At 37.3% G+C, this 13,891-nt stretch overlaps 1 protein-coding gene across 2 annotated transcripts in view; it reads left to right on the top strand.

The window, feature by feature from the left end:
- The window catches only part of USP7 (ubiquitin specific peptidase 7), a 75,637-nt gene extending 62,148 nt beyond the window's left edge, over positions 1-13,489 (top strand). For both annotated transcript variants that reach the window (XM_055707031.1, XM_055707030.1), the window contains 11 exons: positions 255-355; positions 1,753-1,906; positions 3,244-3,311; positions 4,455-4,563; positions 4,660-4,737; positions 5,116-5,216; positions 5,833-5,932; positions 6,777-6,896; positions 8,246-8,317; positions 9,224-9,314; positions 12,119-13,489. In XM_055707031.1, the coding sequence (XP_055563006.1) occupies positions 255-355; positions 1,753-1,906; positions 3,244-3,311; positions 4,455-4,563; positions 4,660-4,737; positions 5,116-5,216; positions 5,833-5,932; positions 6,777-6,896; positions 8,246-8,317; positions 9,224-9,314; positions 12,119-12,225 (1,101 nt within the window). In that variant the 3' untranslated portion in view covers positions 12,226-13,489. The remainder of the gene's footprint in view (positions 1-254; positions 356-1,752; positions 1,907-3,243; positions 3,312-4,454; positions 4,564-4,659; positions 4,738-5,115; positions 5,217-5,832; positions 5,933-6,776; positions 6,897-8,245; positions 8,318-9,223; positions 9,315-12,118) is intronic.
- Positions 13,490-13,891: the final 402 nt, after the last annotated feature.

Raw genomic sequence — 13,891 nt, 5'->3', positions numbered from 1 at the left:
ATGCTGAATGCTGAAATACTTTTGAAAATGAAGATAACTTGAGTGAGATTTCAATGGTAAAAATGAGCAGCCAGCTTTATCAATAGCAATTAGATGTATCTGGGCCTTAGCTAACAATACATTTAATTTGCCTATCTACCATTTGTTTCAGTTGAAGATAGAAGTTACCTTACCTGATGATTTCTTCACTATCATGACCTTTATTTTTGTCTTTTGTTATTCTGTGATCAACAATTTTTTGTTCTTTATTGCAGGAAGTTAAACCCAATTTAACAGAAAGGATTCAAGACTATGATGTATCTCTTGATAAAGCTCTTGATGAACTCATGGATGGCGACATCATAGTGTTTCAGAAGTATGTATTTTAAAGGGCACAGCTTATCTTTGCAATTAAATCACCTGATTCACTTTGAATGCAGAACTTCCTTTAATTAAGCATTTTAACAAGAGCAAAGTATAATTTTCCAACAGTAGGCATGTTCCTCAGCAGTTCTCATTTGTTTATTCAAAGGGGAAATGAAAAAATTCTGTTAGCGTTTTAATTATCACATGCCACATTATTTAAGGACAAGAAGGTTTCACCCTAGTTGAGAAAACTAATAACCTAAAATAGGTCTTAATATTATCAAAGGGTGTGGTTCAGCAATGCATCTGAGTTCTGCAGCTTTTTACCTGGAGCCACTGTAACTCACTCTGAAGAGCCTACCAACATTTCACATCTTGAGCTCTGTACCATTACCACTGTACAAGGCTCTTGGCGTGGAGCTCCTTTCAGCCTAGAATTAAACTGCCTTCCCTTTTTTTCTCTTTTTTTTTTTCCCTTTTACTCATGCTCACAGTATGTTTCTTATTTGGTCTGTGGTGATGAGATGCTCTCGGTTTGCCTGAGCATACGCAACTCATAGGTGTACTGGTGCTTCAACTGGAGTTTTCTCCAAGGCAAAAGGAGAACTCCTGCATCTTGTATCCATTAAAGGGATCTTTCATAAGCTTGTCAGGGCTATAAATCAGCATTTCTATGCTCTCACTCCTGATGGTCACACCCAACTGTGTTGCTCTGTTTCTCTCCATGGGCTGACAGTGGGTGGAAGCCAGCTAGTCTATCTTCAGCACTCTTACCCCAGATTATGTGAGATGAATGTATTTCTCATGTCATGCCTTGGAACTCGCATTCCCTGTTGACCCAGTTGGTGTTATGCACCTTTGGCTGGCTGCTGACTCCTGGGTAAGTGCACAGCTTGTACCCTGGTGCTATTTCTCTGCTGAGAAGTTAGGGGTACCAGGCAGTAGTGACCCAGACCAGCGTCTGTGCCAACTGTTTTGCTTCTGTGGTTCAAGGAGTGCTGTTGTACATCTGGCCTCTCTGCAAAGCAATTGATACAGGAGTATATGGAAAGCTGTGGCAGCGTTAATACAGTCGTGCAGTAATGGGGTGGGAGGGAGGGATGACTACTGCTGGAATGCTGCTGTGAAACAGCTGGATTCAGAATATTGCCAGATTACCGAGTGAGCGAGCGCAGGGGGTGAGCGCATTTGCCCTTGCGCTGCACAGAAATACTCGGGGGTGTGGGTCACTACTGACTCTGTAGTTCTACTGTGTACAAGTGATGGCTCTTTAAAAAGGTTTCTGAACTTTATTTCTGTTTCTCTCAACTGTTGCTGACTTACTGTAGAACATTTTAAAAAGCCCTGACTGCTTGTATGTGTAACAACGTGGTATGTAATGGTATTATCGTTTGTTTGCTTTTGTAGGGATGACCCAGAAAATGATAACAGTGAGCTACCAACAGCTAAAGAATACTTCCGAGACCTCTATCATCGTGTGGATGTCATTTTCTGTGATAAAACCATCCCCAATGACCCAGGCTTTGTTGTTACTTTATCCAATAGGATGAATTACTTTCAGGTATGTGTCCCATGTGTTTCTCTGCTTTTGTTTCCTTGTACTGAAAGTAATTTTTGCACTAGTTCACAAGTGCATTATACGTACTTTTAGAAAAGAGTAGATATATTCTTGTGCACTTTTTGCATTGTGATAATGACAAATTTAAGGAAGCACTACTGCTTGTGAGAAAAAATTGCTCTGAGAACTCCCAGTCTTATTAATGATGAGTTAATCTGACAATAGGATTCTTTCTTGATATGCCATTCTGCTCTTGTCAGGGAAATTTATATTCTAATCAAATTATGCATTTGCTTTCTAAGTGACATGTAAAACTTACTCAACTTAGCTGTTAAAAGGAAAATACCTTGGGGATCTAGTGATGCCTATTTTCTGCTTGTAGTATCACCAATAATATTTATTTTGTAGACCAAACTGTATTGCTTTATTCACACAATGCTGTTTAATGCTCAGTGGCACAAACAGATCAAACCTGTTATTCATGAAGGGTGACTGGGGGTGTTTAGAAGAGGAAAACTGGACAACGAAAACTAAAGTTGATCTGATCTGTTCAGAGCCTGAGTAGATTTGGCTCCCTACAGTTCTCCGGCAGTTGCTGTTGTCAGCATCAAAAAGATCACTTAAACCCAGGCAGTTGTATTTTCTGTCACCAAAGGCAGGAACTTTGAGCACCTGCATACACAGTGGAAGTCAGGCATGATGGCTATCCTGTTCTCATCATCTGCTTTTTGGCAACTCTCTTTCTCTTATTTCATTTTCACTTGAAGCGTAAATTCTTTATAGTTTTTTTGTGGTAAGGGAAAAACTGAGAGAATCTCCATGCTTTTTGTGAGGCAGTGACATGAAATATACTGATGGCAATGATGTGGTGATATTGCCCAGCAAGCTAACTTCCTTAGAGTGAATTAAAGAACAGTAGGAATTTTCAAACAGCAAGTCTTAACTGATTTCCCCGATAATACTATAATTAAAAAAAACAACCAAACAAAATCCAACAAAAAACACACAACAAATACAAACAAAAAAAGCCCAAAAGAGGAGTAGAGCTATTGTGGATTTTGTGGCCTTATAGTGACAGTGATTTATTGTAATAAAACAGTTACCTTTCCCCCCCCTTTTTAATTTTTTTTTATCTTTTTCTAGTAGATTTTGCTTTGTGTCAACTGTTCAGAAGCTAAATAGACTAGTTTAGTTTGCCTTGGGGAAGTAGGTAGACGTAGTGGGTCTCTCAGAATTACAGTAACATAATGTTCTTGACATGTAGTGAACGACTGTATCATTGTAAAGCGATGTCATAACTGTCTGAAATAATTCAGAACTTACAAAAAAATTATTTGCAGGTTGCAAAGACAGTTGCGCAAAGACTTAATACGGATCCAATGCTATTACAGTTTTTCAAATCACAAGGGTAAGATGAATTTCCTTAATGTTCTGTATCTAAACTATTCTTTAAAATACTTAGCCCAAATACAGATCGGTAGCAGTTACTTTGTAGCTTGTTTTCAGGTTGTTAACTTTTTACCAGTAAAATGTTAGGATTCTGGCATGCACAGCAAGTTGCGTAGACAGTTTTTAAGTATTGCGGTGGCTAGCTCTATAGCCTCAAAGAATTGCACATTTTAGAAGAGTTCCAGAAAGTGTCATTGAAAAAAGATGCATTTCAAAGGACTGTTGTTTAAATTTCTAAAATCATTACTTACTTCAAAGCCTTACTTGTATGGGACAAATTACTGAGCTAGTGCAAGTGCTGTTTCAGTTAATGTAGATTTGTAGAATGGAGGAGAGCAGAAACAAGTGCACATAAAAGCAGGATTTCTGCCAATTTTACATGTTTAAATGCAGGAATTAGTTAACTGATTGCCCCGCATGCCCCCCTCCCCAGGCTGTAAATGAGTTTTCATGAAGATGACGATGATCTAACAAGTTCACAGCTGCTAAAAGGGACATTTCTGGTTAAAATGGTGCTCTCAGGCACAGTTGTATAAAACTGGGTTTGAGTCTGTATAGAACTATAGCAGAAAACAGCATATTAGTAGTTATATGTATCTGCTGCAGGATTAATGTGCGTGCAAAAATTATATCATCTTTTTGTATTCGTGTAAGCATAGATTGCTCTTTATTAACTTATAGGTATCTCCCGTCATCATCAGTGAGACTGTCATAATGTGAATAGCTCTTTATAGTTTACAGTGCTGTGGTCACTCTGGAATCTGCTGTGTCATATGGCTCCACAAATTAACTTTTCACAATCTATAAAGCATGTGCTGCTGTACTAGTAGTTTCAGAGGAATGTAGGTCTGCCACCCCGCAGTGTTAAAGGTGAGCTTGTAAACAGCCCCTAGAGTCACCACGCACAGGAATGGTATTTCTTTCCCATAGGCTCACCTGTATTTAACATCACTTAAGCACTGAATATGCTGCTGCTTAGGCTGTGCTAGCAGTTTTGTGAAACTGGAAACCAGGAATAAAAATATTTGTACTTGATAGTTTGATTTATTGAGCAGTGATGGATTGTAAAGAGATACTAGTGTTTTTCTTTTTTCCTGTGTAGTTATAGGGATGGCCCTGGTAATCCTCTTAGACATAATTATGAAGGTACTTTAAGAGATCTTCTGCAGTTCTTCAAGCCTAGGCAGCCTAAAAAACTTTACTATCAACAGGTAGGAGTCTTTTGTTTGTATTGGTGCAAATTAAAAAAAAATATAATTCTGCCCTTTACAAAGTATGCCTAAAGTATTTTTCTTTTCTTCCTTAAGCTCAAAATGAAAATAACTGATTTTGAAAACAGAAGAAGTTTTAAATGCATATGGCTAAATAGCCAGTTTAGGGAAGAGGTGAGTGATTGAGTCTGGCTGTCACACTCCTGCTGCTGTTTCTGTGTCAAAGCTGGCACGGCTGTGACTATGGTTCGTACACTCTGTTGTCCCCGAGTAACCCAAAATTAGAACAAAGCTGTACCTTATGTAAAAAAACCAACCAAATAAGAAAAAAACCCAAAACCCAGGCCACCAAAGTCCCATAAAAAATAAATCTAAAAAAAGTTGTGTCAGTTCTTAACAAAAAAAAAATTGAAGAAAACATGGTTCTTCACTTTAGTAATTGTTGTCTTTTAAAGATGGGTTTTTGATGAAGAATCCAGTGTATACTGTGCTTTAATATGATAGTTCCCGTTTTCAGGTTTTCTAACGATTTCTCTGTTTCAAATTTTATAGGAAATAACAGTATATCCAGATAAGCATGGGTGTGTGCGGGACCTGTTAGAAGAATGTAAAAAAGTTGTAGAACTCTCTGAGAAAGGTTCAGGGAAATTAAGGTAAAGCTGGAAGATTTGGGTTTCTTTTATGTGATCACATGGATTTTACGCAGAAAAGTATCCATAGAATTTTAAATTCTCTGGAAACTGTAATTAACAACTGCAGTTTGATACTCTTTTAAAGCTAATCTGGAAGCTTTTGATTTTTAAGAGTGTTCTTATTAACTATGACTATGCATTTTGTATAAATATTTATTTTGTATTTCATAGTTACATCCTTGAGATGCATAGGTTTCATCAATTGCATTTGTTACCTCCCAGTTTCATAACTGTTTCCAATGAAAGCATTTCATACTGTTAACTTCTCAAGAGCTAAAAGTGAAGTCATTTAAAGGGATTTTAAAAAATAATCTAAATTAAAAACCTTTGTCTTCTAATTGCATGTACAGGCTTTTTTGCCATAAGCTAGAATTAATTTAACTTTTTGTAACTTTACAACTTAATTTTAACTAAAGACTGACTTCAGAGTTCTACAAACACAGTAGTAGCATCTGTTTACGACCTGACTACAGTAATACCTCTCAAGGTCTGAAAAGGAAATGTTGCATTGATTTTTTTATTATTATTTTTTTTGATTCAATGTTTCAAATGCTTTTCCTGTTTGTTTATTTTTAAGGCTGCTAGAAATTGTAAGTTACAAAATAATCGGTGTCCATCAGGAAGATGAGCTGTTAGAGTGTTTGTCACCTGCAACAAGTCGAACGTTTCGAATAGAGGTAAATATTACTGCCTTGAAGAAACTCTAAAACTTGACTTTGAGAGAAGAAACTCTCTCAGGTGTTGAGTCTTCTTTGTGTCTTCTGATTTTTCAGTACTGTGATACTTGCAGCAAGCTAGATTACTTGATAATATAAATGTATTTTTAAACATAATACTTCTAAAATTTTTCCTTTGTTCCATCTGCTTCCCTGTAATGATTTCATTCTTTAATTTTTTTATGTATGTTTATTATAACAATACATGAAGGCAAGGGCTTGTCCATAGGACATTTGCTGCCTTAGCAACAATTTCAAGGTTTGTTTGAGGTCTCATGATATAAATGCTTAGAACCCACTTTCTTACTCTAAACTTATGTTTTCTAGAAGACTCTGTTTTCTTTTCTGTTAAATTTGAGCTTCTTGAGCCAAGTTGTAGTACTTGATAATGTGATTTTTTTTTACATATTCCATCATTCAAATCTGTTAACTTGTCTCAAAGATCAGAAATTTAAAAATTAAAACTGTTTCCTGTGTAAACTCTAACGAGGAGACAAGAAGTAGTCTGTGAGATTGCTATCAGCTACTACTACAGCTGATAGATTTCATGCCAAAAAAACCCCAAACAAACATTTGGGAAAGCCAGGAGAGTATTTACTGAGTAGAGGAAGCTGAAATGCTGTCATGCCAGGGATGAGTGACTCCTGTAAAAAGATTCTGTCAAACAGCATGGTTGTTTTAATTGTTTTTAAATAGACTTGTTTGATATCAGTAACAGCATATCAATTATGCTTTTAGTTACTTAATAAGTAACTTTTCGGGGATGTTTTAGCTGATTGCTAAATAATTTTTTGTCTGGATCTAGGAAATTCCTCTGGACCAGGTAGATATAGATAAAGAAAACGAGATGCTAATCACAGTGGCACATTTCCACAAAGAGGTTTTTGGGACATTTGGAATTCCATTCTTGCTGAGGATACACCAGGTACAGTATGTCTCCTTTTTTCTCCCCATGGGATTATATTGATGATGTTTTCATAAAGTACTGTCAAAGGAATTGATTAGTTTAACGAGTATACAGAAAAATACTGCTCTTGTATAAAAGGTTCTGCCCCAATATGCATTTTTACAGTTACATCATTTACCATCTTGGTTCTCTTTTGCATATAAAGGTGGTTAGTGTTTCAGTGAGCCTGTGCAGTATCTAGAAAGTAGGCATTCAGCCTCAGCCAAGGAGTTGAAATGCTATCAAAGCAATACTACCCCTCCCCCCAAACCCCTGCAGAACACCCACCCCACCCCCACCCCCACCAAAGCTAGAGTCCTACTTTTAATAACACTTTAGCAATCGCGATGCAAACTTGTTGGCGAAAGTGGCTAGGCCGTGGTTGGTTGGCTTCTTACTGAGACAGGCGATCATGAAAAATGAGTTTGCTTTCTTCAATGTTTTCTAAGGTGACTTCTCATTTCATACCTTCTGTAATTTAATGTGCTTTTTCTTCTAGGGCTGGACTACAAAAGTGAAAGCTAATTTTGAAAGCTTAATTTAAATTCTTAAGTTTTTATGTTATACGGCTCCAGCTGAATGTCACACTGATTCTTTTAATATCAAACTGTATTTCTGGGGGCGGTTAGCACTTAGCTTCTAAACTTTGTCTGGTTCGTGTATGTTAGTCTGTATGAAAATTACCTGCCTGAAACACTTGGAATGAGAAATAATGTCCACATCTCTGCATCCCATAAAATTTTACTCTTTATTTCCATATTTTTGATCATCATAGAGTAAAACCTATGTGTTGATTTCTGGTGGAAACCATTTGCACTGCATTTCCCTGTCTGTGACAACCGATGTGTGTTGCTGATCTTTAAGTTGATGGCATCCATCACTTTTGGGGCAGTTTACATAGCATGCAGAAACGTACCACTAAAAGTTAGTGACTGATGGGGAGCGTTACAGGTGTAGAGGTTTTAAAAAGTAATATGCTTAGAAAGGATATGTAATTTTTTTTTCCAAATTCCTATTTTGCTGCTAAATTTCTAACTATTATTTCTTAACTTTAACCTGACTTGCATGTATCACTAGCAGTACTTGTTCAGTTTGTGGGACAGTTTGCCTAATGATGAATCAATAGTACTTAAAGTTGCTGAATTTATAGAAAGGTTTATGTTGTTATTCCATATTGTAGCAGATGATGTTGACACTTGTGTAATTTTGTAAATAACAGACATTTAAGGCATTGTATTTTGATAAAGCTTGAAGCAGGAAATATTAATAGTATCCATCTTTTTCCTAGACTTTTTTTTTTTGACTAAAAATCTTGTTATAATTATTAGGGTGAACACTTCAGAGAGGTTATGAAGCGGATTCAGACAATGCTGGACATACAAGAAAAAGAATTTGAAAAGGTAATGGCAAGTTGGAAGAGTATTGCTGAGTGTAGGCCCTAAATGAGTTTACTTTAAGATGTCTGAACACCAAAGGTTTGGGATCAGTGTAGATTTTGATCAACAGAACAAATGCTGGACTTAATGCTTTTTCTGAGAATAATTAGGTAGGATGTGTAGGAGTAGTATTTCTGTCCTGCGTCAAGAGATACCCAGCAAAACATTAAGTAACCTAGAAAAGTTTAGATGGCGCAGGACCTCTAGAGGCCACCCACTTCATGTTCCTGCTTGGAACTAGCTTAAAGTTAAGTCAGGTTGCTCAGGGTTTTACCTAGTTGCAATTTGAACTCCCAAGGATGGGAATTCTGCCGTGTTCTGAGCACGGTATTTTGGAGTGTTGCCCCTATCTTTAGTGGCAGTTATTTCCCCTTACATGTAATGAGATTTTTTCATTTTGCAACTTGTTATGATTGCCTCTTGTGCTTCTACTGTGCAGCCCTTTGGGAAGAGTCTCTTTCTGTGTAACACCCTTCAGTTGGTGGAAGACTGGATGCCCCTGTTAACCTTTTCTTTGGGCTAAACAAACCCATTGTCCTTAGCTTCTTGTATGCCATGGGCTCCAGTCCCCTCGCTGTCTTACTGGACTGTTGCTGGACTTGCTGGAGTTTGTTGCCATCTCTGTTTCCCTGGAGGGCCTGAACCTGAACACAGTACTCCAGATGCAGGCTCACAATTTCCTGAGCATTCATTTATCCCATTATCCAGGTTGTTGATGAAGATTTGAAATAGGATTGGCCTTTATCAAACCCTGAAGAATACTACTTACAACCAGCTGCAAGTTTGACTATGAAATTAGACTTGAAGGCTTTATTTTAATGCAGTGTCTTACCAGGGTTTGTTTTGTTTGGGGTTTTTTTCCTTCCCTAGTTTAAATTTGCAATTGTAATGATGGGCCGACACCAGTATCTCAATGAAGATGAGTATGAAGTGAACTTGAAAGATTTTGAGCCCCAACCTGGTGAGTTTAGACAACTTGACTATTCTTTTGAACTGCTGAAGTTGCTCTGACAGTTGCTATAATGTGATCATCCTTAACTCAGGATGCAGGAGTTTCTTTGTACATGAAATACATTGTATGTAGTAACTAAGCGAGTACTTATATACACTTATGTGCACACTTAACAGTGTTAAGTGTGTATCTTAGTCTGAGAATATGTATAGGTATAGAAGTAACTAAAGAATCTGTTTCCTTTAGAGTTAAAAGCTTGTATTTGAGTAACCAAATGGGTCAAATATCAGTATAACATGGTTTACAGAAGAGGGTGATGACATCAGTTGCACCTTGCCTGTATTGTCTGTGTGCTCCCTTGTATGTGTGATTCTCATATTGTTATTGGAGTATGGGTTCATGTTATTCCTAAAAAATATTAAGGTGCATTCGCATAATTTGCAGTACACTTAAAATAAGAATCTTATCATATTAATTGAAGATACTTCTTGTTTGTTCTTGGTATCTTCAATGAATCTGAAGAATCTAACAAGACTATTACATTTCTGAATAGGATCCTGTTTGGATTTTCTTTTCCTAAGAGGTGATTCACCAAGCTACAAATGCAGCTCTGTTCTGCAATTGTCTGTGGATGGTCTGCCATCTTGGTTTTTACTTCACTGGTACTTAAAGCTCTATTCTTTGAGGAATTTACACAGAGGAGAAACCAGGTTAATCCTTCAGGACTTCCACCATAGTAATTTTTTGAGAGTTCCAGTTGGGAACGGCACCTTTGAATCTGCAGTCAGCGCTCTGTTGAAAGCCTTGAATTCGTTGAGGTTTTTCCCCTTAACTTAGCAGGCTGTTCCTTTTTGTGAGCTGCTCTGTTTGGTAGAAACAAGATTGAGGACAACTTGCTCTCTGCAGTTCTGTTTTTCTGACAATTATGGGCTCTGTTTTTTGTTGGCAGGTTGTGCTAGGGCCAGACTTTCTCTGATTTTTATTTTTTTTTTTTTCCCAAGCTGTGTTTTGGATTTGTGTAGCAGTTGTAAAGAAATCCTGTAACTGTCCATTTATTTCAAAACTCACAGAGGGTTAGACCTAGCAAAAAGTCCTGTCGTTGTGGTATGTTGCACAGACAGGTTTATGGCCCATGGCTGTGAATATGAGGGGACTTGCCAAAACTTTGGATGCCTGCATCTGCACAAGTCACCCATGAGTAGTGTGTCACTGGTGGGACCTCTTTCTGCACTAGTTGTGAGGGGTCTCTGGATAATGAACTCGGAGGCAGACGTTTCTCCATGGACAGATAAACTCTCTCTTGTGTGCTTAGAGCAGGCAGAGTCTGTGAGTCATCTTTCTGGGGGTGGGAAGGGGAAGGCAGGAGTCTGAAACAAACTGTCGGACTTTCTGAGCAAAGCAAATTGCCAAAACAGTGTGAAAGACTAACCAGGTAACTAGGTCAAAAATACAGAACATAGCAAACTTGGAAAAGGGGGAACTTGAACTGTTTGTAGGAGTTGTAGGAATGTGAGATTAAAGGGTTTTCATTTGAGACTTCACGGGAAGTTGCTCCCATGATATAATCCACTTTGATAGAATTCATTCCACCCCCTGAAATTCTCCTATGGGGTGTTAATATGATGCTCTAATGCCTTCTTATTTAAGTAGTATGTCAAGATATGGGGCTCACACGTTTCTACAAATACCACATTTTAAAACATGCTGGACTGATTGAACTAAAGCTTTGGGATGCTCTAACTTGATTGACATAGCTGGTGTCAATAGTTTCCCTCTGCTTTTACAGAGGTGTACTCTAGCAATGATTGTGCTGGCACTAACAGTGTAGGACTTCACTTCCTTCTTTAAAAGACATTCAAATGATCTCAGTGAGATTGGCAGTTCTCCTTTATGTTTGACATTGACCATTATGTCAAACAAAAAGACAAATAAATTTGATTGAAGAAAATATAGCCAAAAATGCAGATGCAGGCAACCAAAAAGGTCAAGTGTTTTATGCTTTAGTGGTTGCATGGTTGATGGCTTTGAATGGAGGAGTGTGCTTTTCTTGCTGGGGGGGTATTTTGTTTCTGCCTTTATCATTTCACTTCAAAGAACATTTGATGCTCTGCATTGAGGACATCTTAAAAGAGAATTTCTCCCATTTGCAAGAAGTACGCAGACTGTTTTTTCATGAAAACTAGTGTTAGATAAAACCATATTGGATTGAACAAATGAAAACAATCTGTATGTTTTGTTTACAATCTAAATACGAGTAATTTTTTTCTTTTCCTCAGAAAATAAAGAGGTCAGTTACATGATTTCTTAATAAAATGATTATTTGCATTTTACATGAATTTAACAAATATTCCCACTTGAACCAGGTGATAAGAATAAGTTAATACAGCAGAGATAACTTATAATATGGCAAGTACTATAGGTTGTCATATTTAGATGATGGATGCCTCCCTGTTTCAAACAGGCTCAGTGCTTTGGTGAACACTGGTACTTTGATGTGCCTGTGGCCGTGAATTATAACAGGAGTTTTCTTGCTTTAGCACACAGTGCTGTAAACCTCCTGTAAGTGACTGAAGAGGAGAAAAGCCAGCTACCTGATCCAGAAACAGCTGTAGAATGTATTACTGGAAGGAAAGCAAAGCAGCAGTCAGGAAAGCCGCCCTGTTGGCTGTGGCCTCTAGGACTGTTGTGGAGTCCTCTTCCGTCCCTTGCGATTCCTAACAAACTGTGAACAGGGCACACAGGAGTGCGTGTAAAGGAAACTTTCCAATTTAGTCTTAAAACTTCATTGTGTTTTTCTCTCTTTTCTTTTCCAGGCAACATGTCTCATCCAAGGCCATGGCTAGGGCTTGACCATTTCAATAAAGCCCCAAAGAGAAGTCGCTACACTTACCTTGAAAAAGCTATTAAAATCCATAACTGACTTAATTAACCAGATTGTCAAGGCAAGGGACAAAAATAAGTGTGTGTGTGCACCTTTTTAACAACTGTAGAACTTTGGTACACGTGCACTATATCTGAAGTCTTCAGCAAGAGGATTTGCTGCTGATGTTAATTTTATTTTGTTGAGGCTGTTCAGTTTGGCTTCTCTGTATCTATTGACTGCCCTTTTTGAGCAAAATGAAGGTGTTTTTATAAAGCTTGGATGCCAATGAGAGTTATTTTATGGTAAACGTAATGCAAGGCAATTGTCAGCATAATGAGGGAAGAGTTTAGTAGAACAGTTGACATTGGCAAAATATTTGTCTGTAGTACGTTTATAGATGGCATAAGCTGGCTGGCTGCCCTTCCTGGTATGGTGTTCACCATCACTGCAGCTAGTAAGTCTTATGTTTAGACTCACATCAGATTTATTTCCTTCAGTTATACTTTAAATGACATTTTTGTGCATTTGTAAATGCAAAAAACTCACATCATCAATAAATAGAAATCTCTACTTCATTGTGTACATTGTTGGCACTTATTCGGGATTTTTGTCTCCTCCAGCTGCATAGGAACTTTTTTAATAAACTAGTTTTCATTTAATTTAGTCACTATTTTGCATCCCGTTTTGCCAAGTGGATGCCCCGAGTCCTAAAAAGAGATATTTGGGTCTTTTTATTAAATTTTCAACCATTGATAAATACCGTTGCAATTTATCATGCCATCTTCTGGCAAATAGAATGACACTCAAAAGTTGGCAAAAGCAAGTGAAAAGATTATAAATATCATTAATTTAGTTAACATGTGAAGAGATGGGGAAAACACAAGAAATAGCCTTTTAGCACAGAGGGCATGCTCACTAGTGTTTAGTAAGCTGTTGACTTTGTATAAAAAGGAGGAAAAAAAAAAGAAAAAAAAGAAAAAAGAAAAAATTAAATTGTATATTTAATGAACATGTACAATTTAACACTTGGAGGTTAATTTTATTGGGTGAGTCTGCAAGTGAATTTCACTGATGTTGATATTCATTGTGTGTAGTTTTATTTCAGTCCCCAGACTGCTTCCTTTTATTTTGGAGCTAATGCCAGCTGCGTGTCTAGTTTTGAGTGCAGTAAAGATAGAATCAGCAATTCACACTTAATTTTACATTCTTTTCCAGTATTTTATTTTGTCTCTGTAGCCGCAGTGTACAACAACTCTTCCTGTATATTGCCTTTTTTTGCTGGAAAATGTTGTATGTTGAATAAAATTTTCTATAAAATTTTTTTCGGTGAGTGATGACATGGACATTGAAGAAGATTTCTCCTCCCCTTGGAAACAGAGTTTTGGGAAATGTTTTCATCTGTGAGGTTTTGCTAAAGGTATGGGGCTTTTTTCTGAAGTGTTGACAATTGTATAACCCTTATATTGGTTGTTTTGGGGAAGATTTTTAGTTTTTTTCTGTTTCAGTTGTTTTGGGTTTTAGAAGGGTTTTGTGGTTTTTGGTTTTTACCTCCTAACTAGTCATATTTGAGCTTAACAAATAAAAGGTTTTCCAGGAAGGAGCCATGTACAAATAGGACAAATGGAAAAATTATTTTACTAGTTTGTTTGTAAAACTTGTAGTAGAGTCTTCGTGGTAGACTTGACTCTGCCTGGCTGTACAAAATCTTGTGGTCCAGATTCTC

The sequence above is a fragment of the Falco cherrug genome, chromosome 4 (assembly GCF_023634085.1).
Source record: "Falco cherrug isolate bFalChe1 chromosome 4, bFalChe1.pri, whole genome shotgun sequence".
Classification (NCBI taxonomy): domain Eukaryota; kingdom Metazoa; phylum Chordata; class Aves; order Falconiformes; family Falconidae; genus Falco; species Falco cherrug.
Note: the sequence above shows the minus strand (reverse complement) of the source record. Positions and strands in the feature narration are given on the sequence as shown.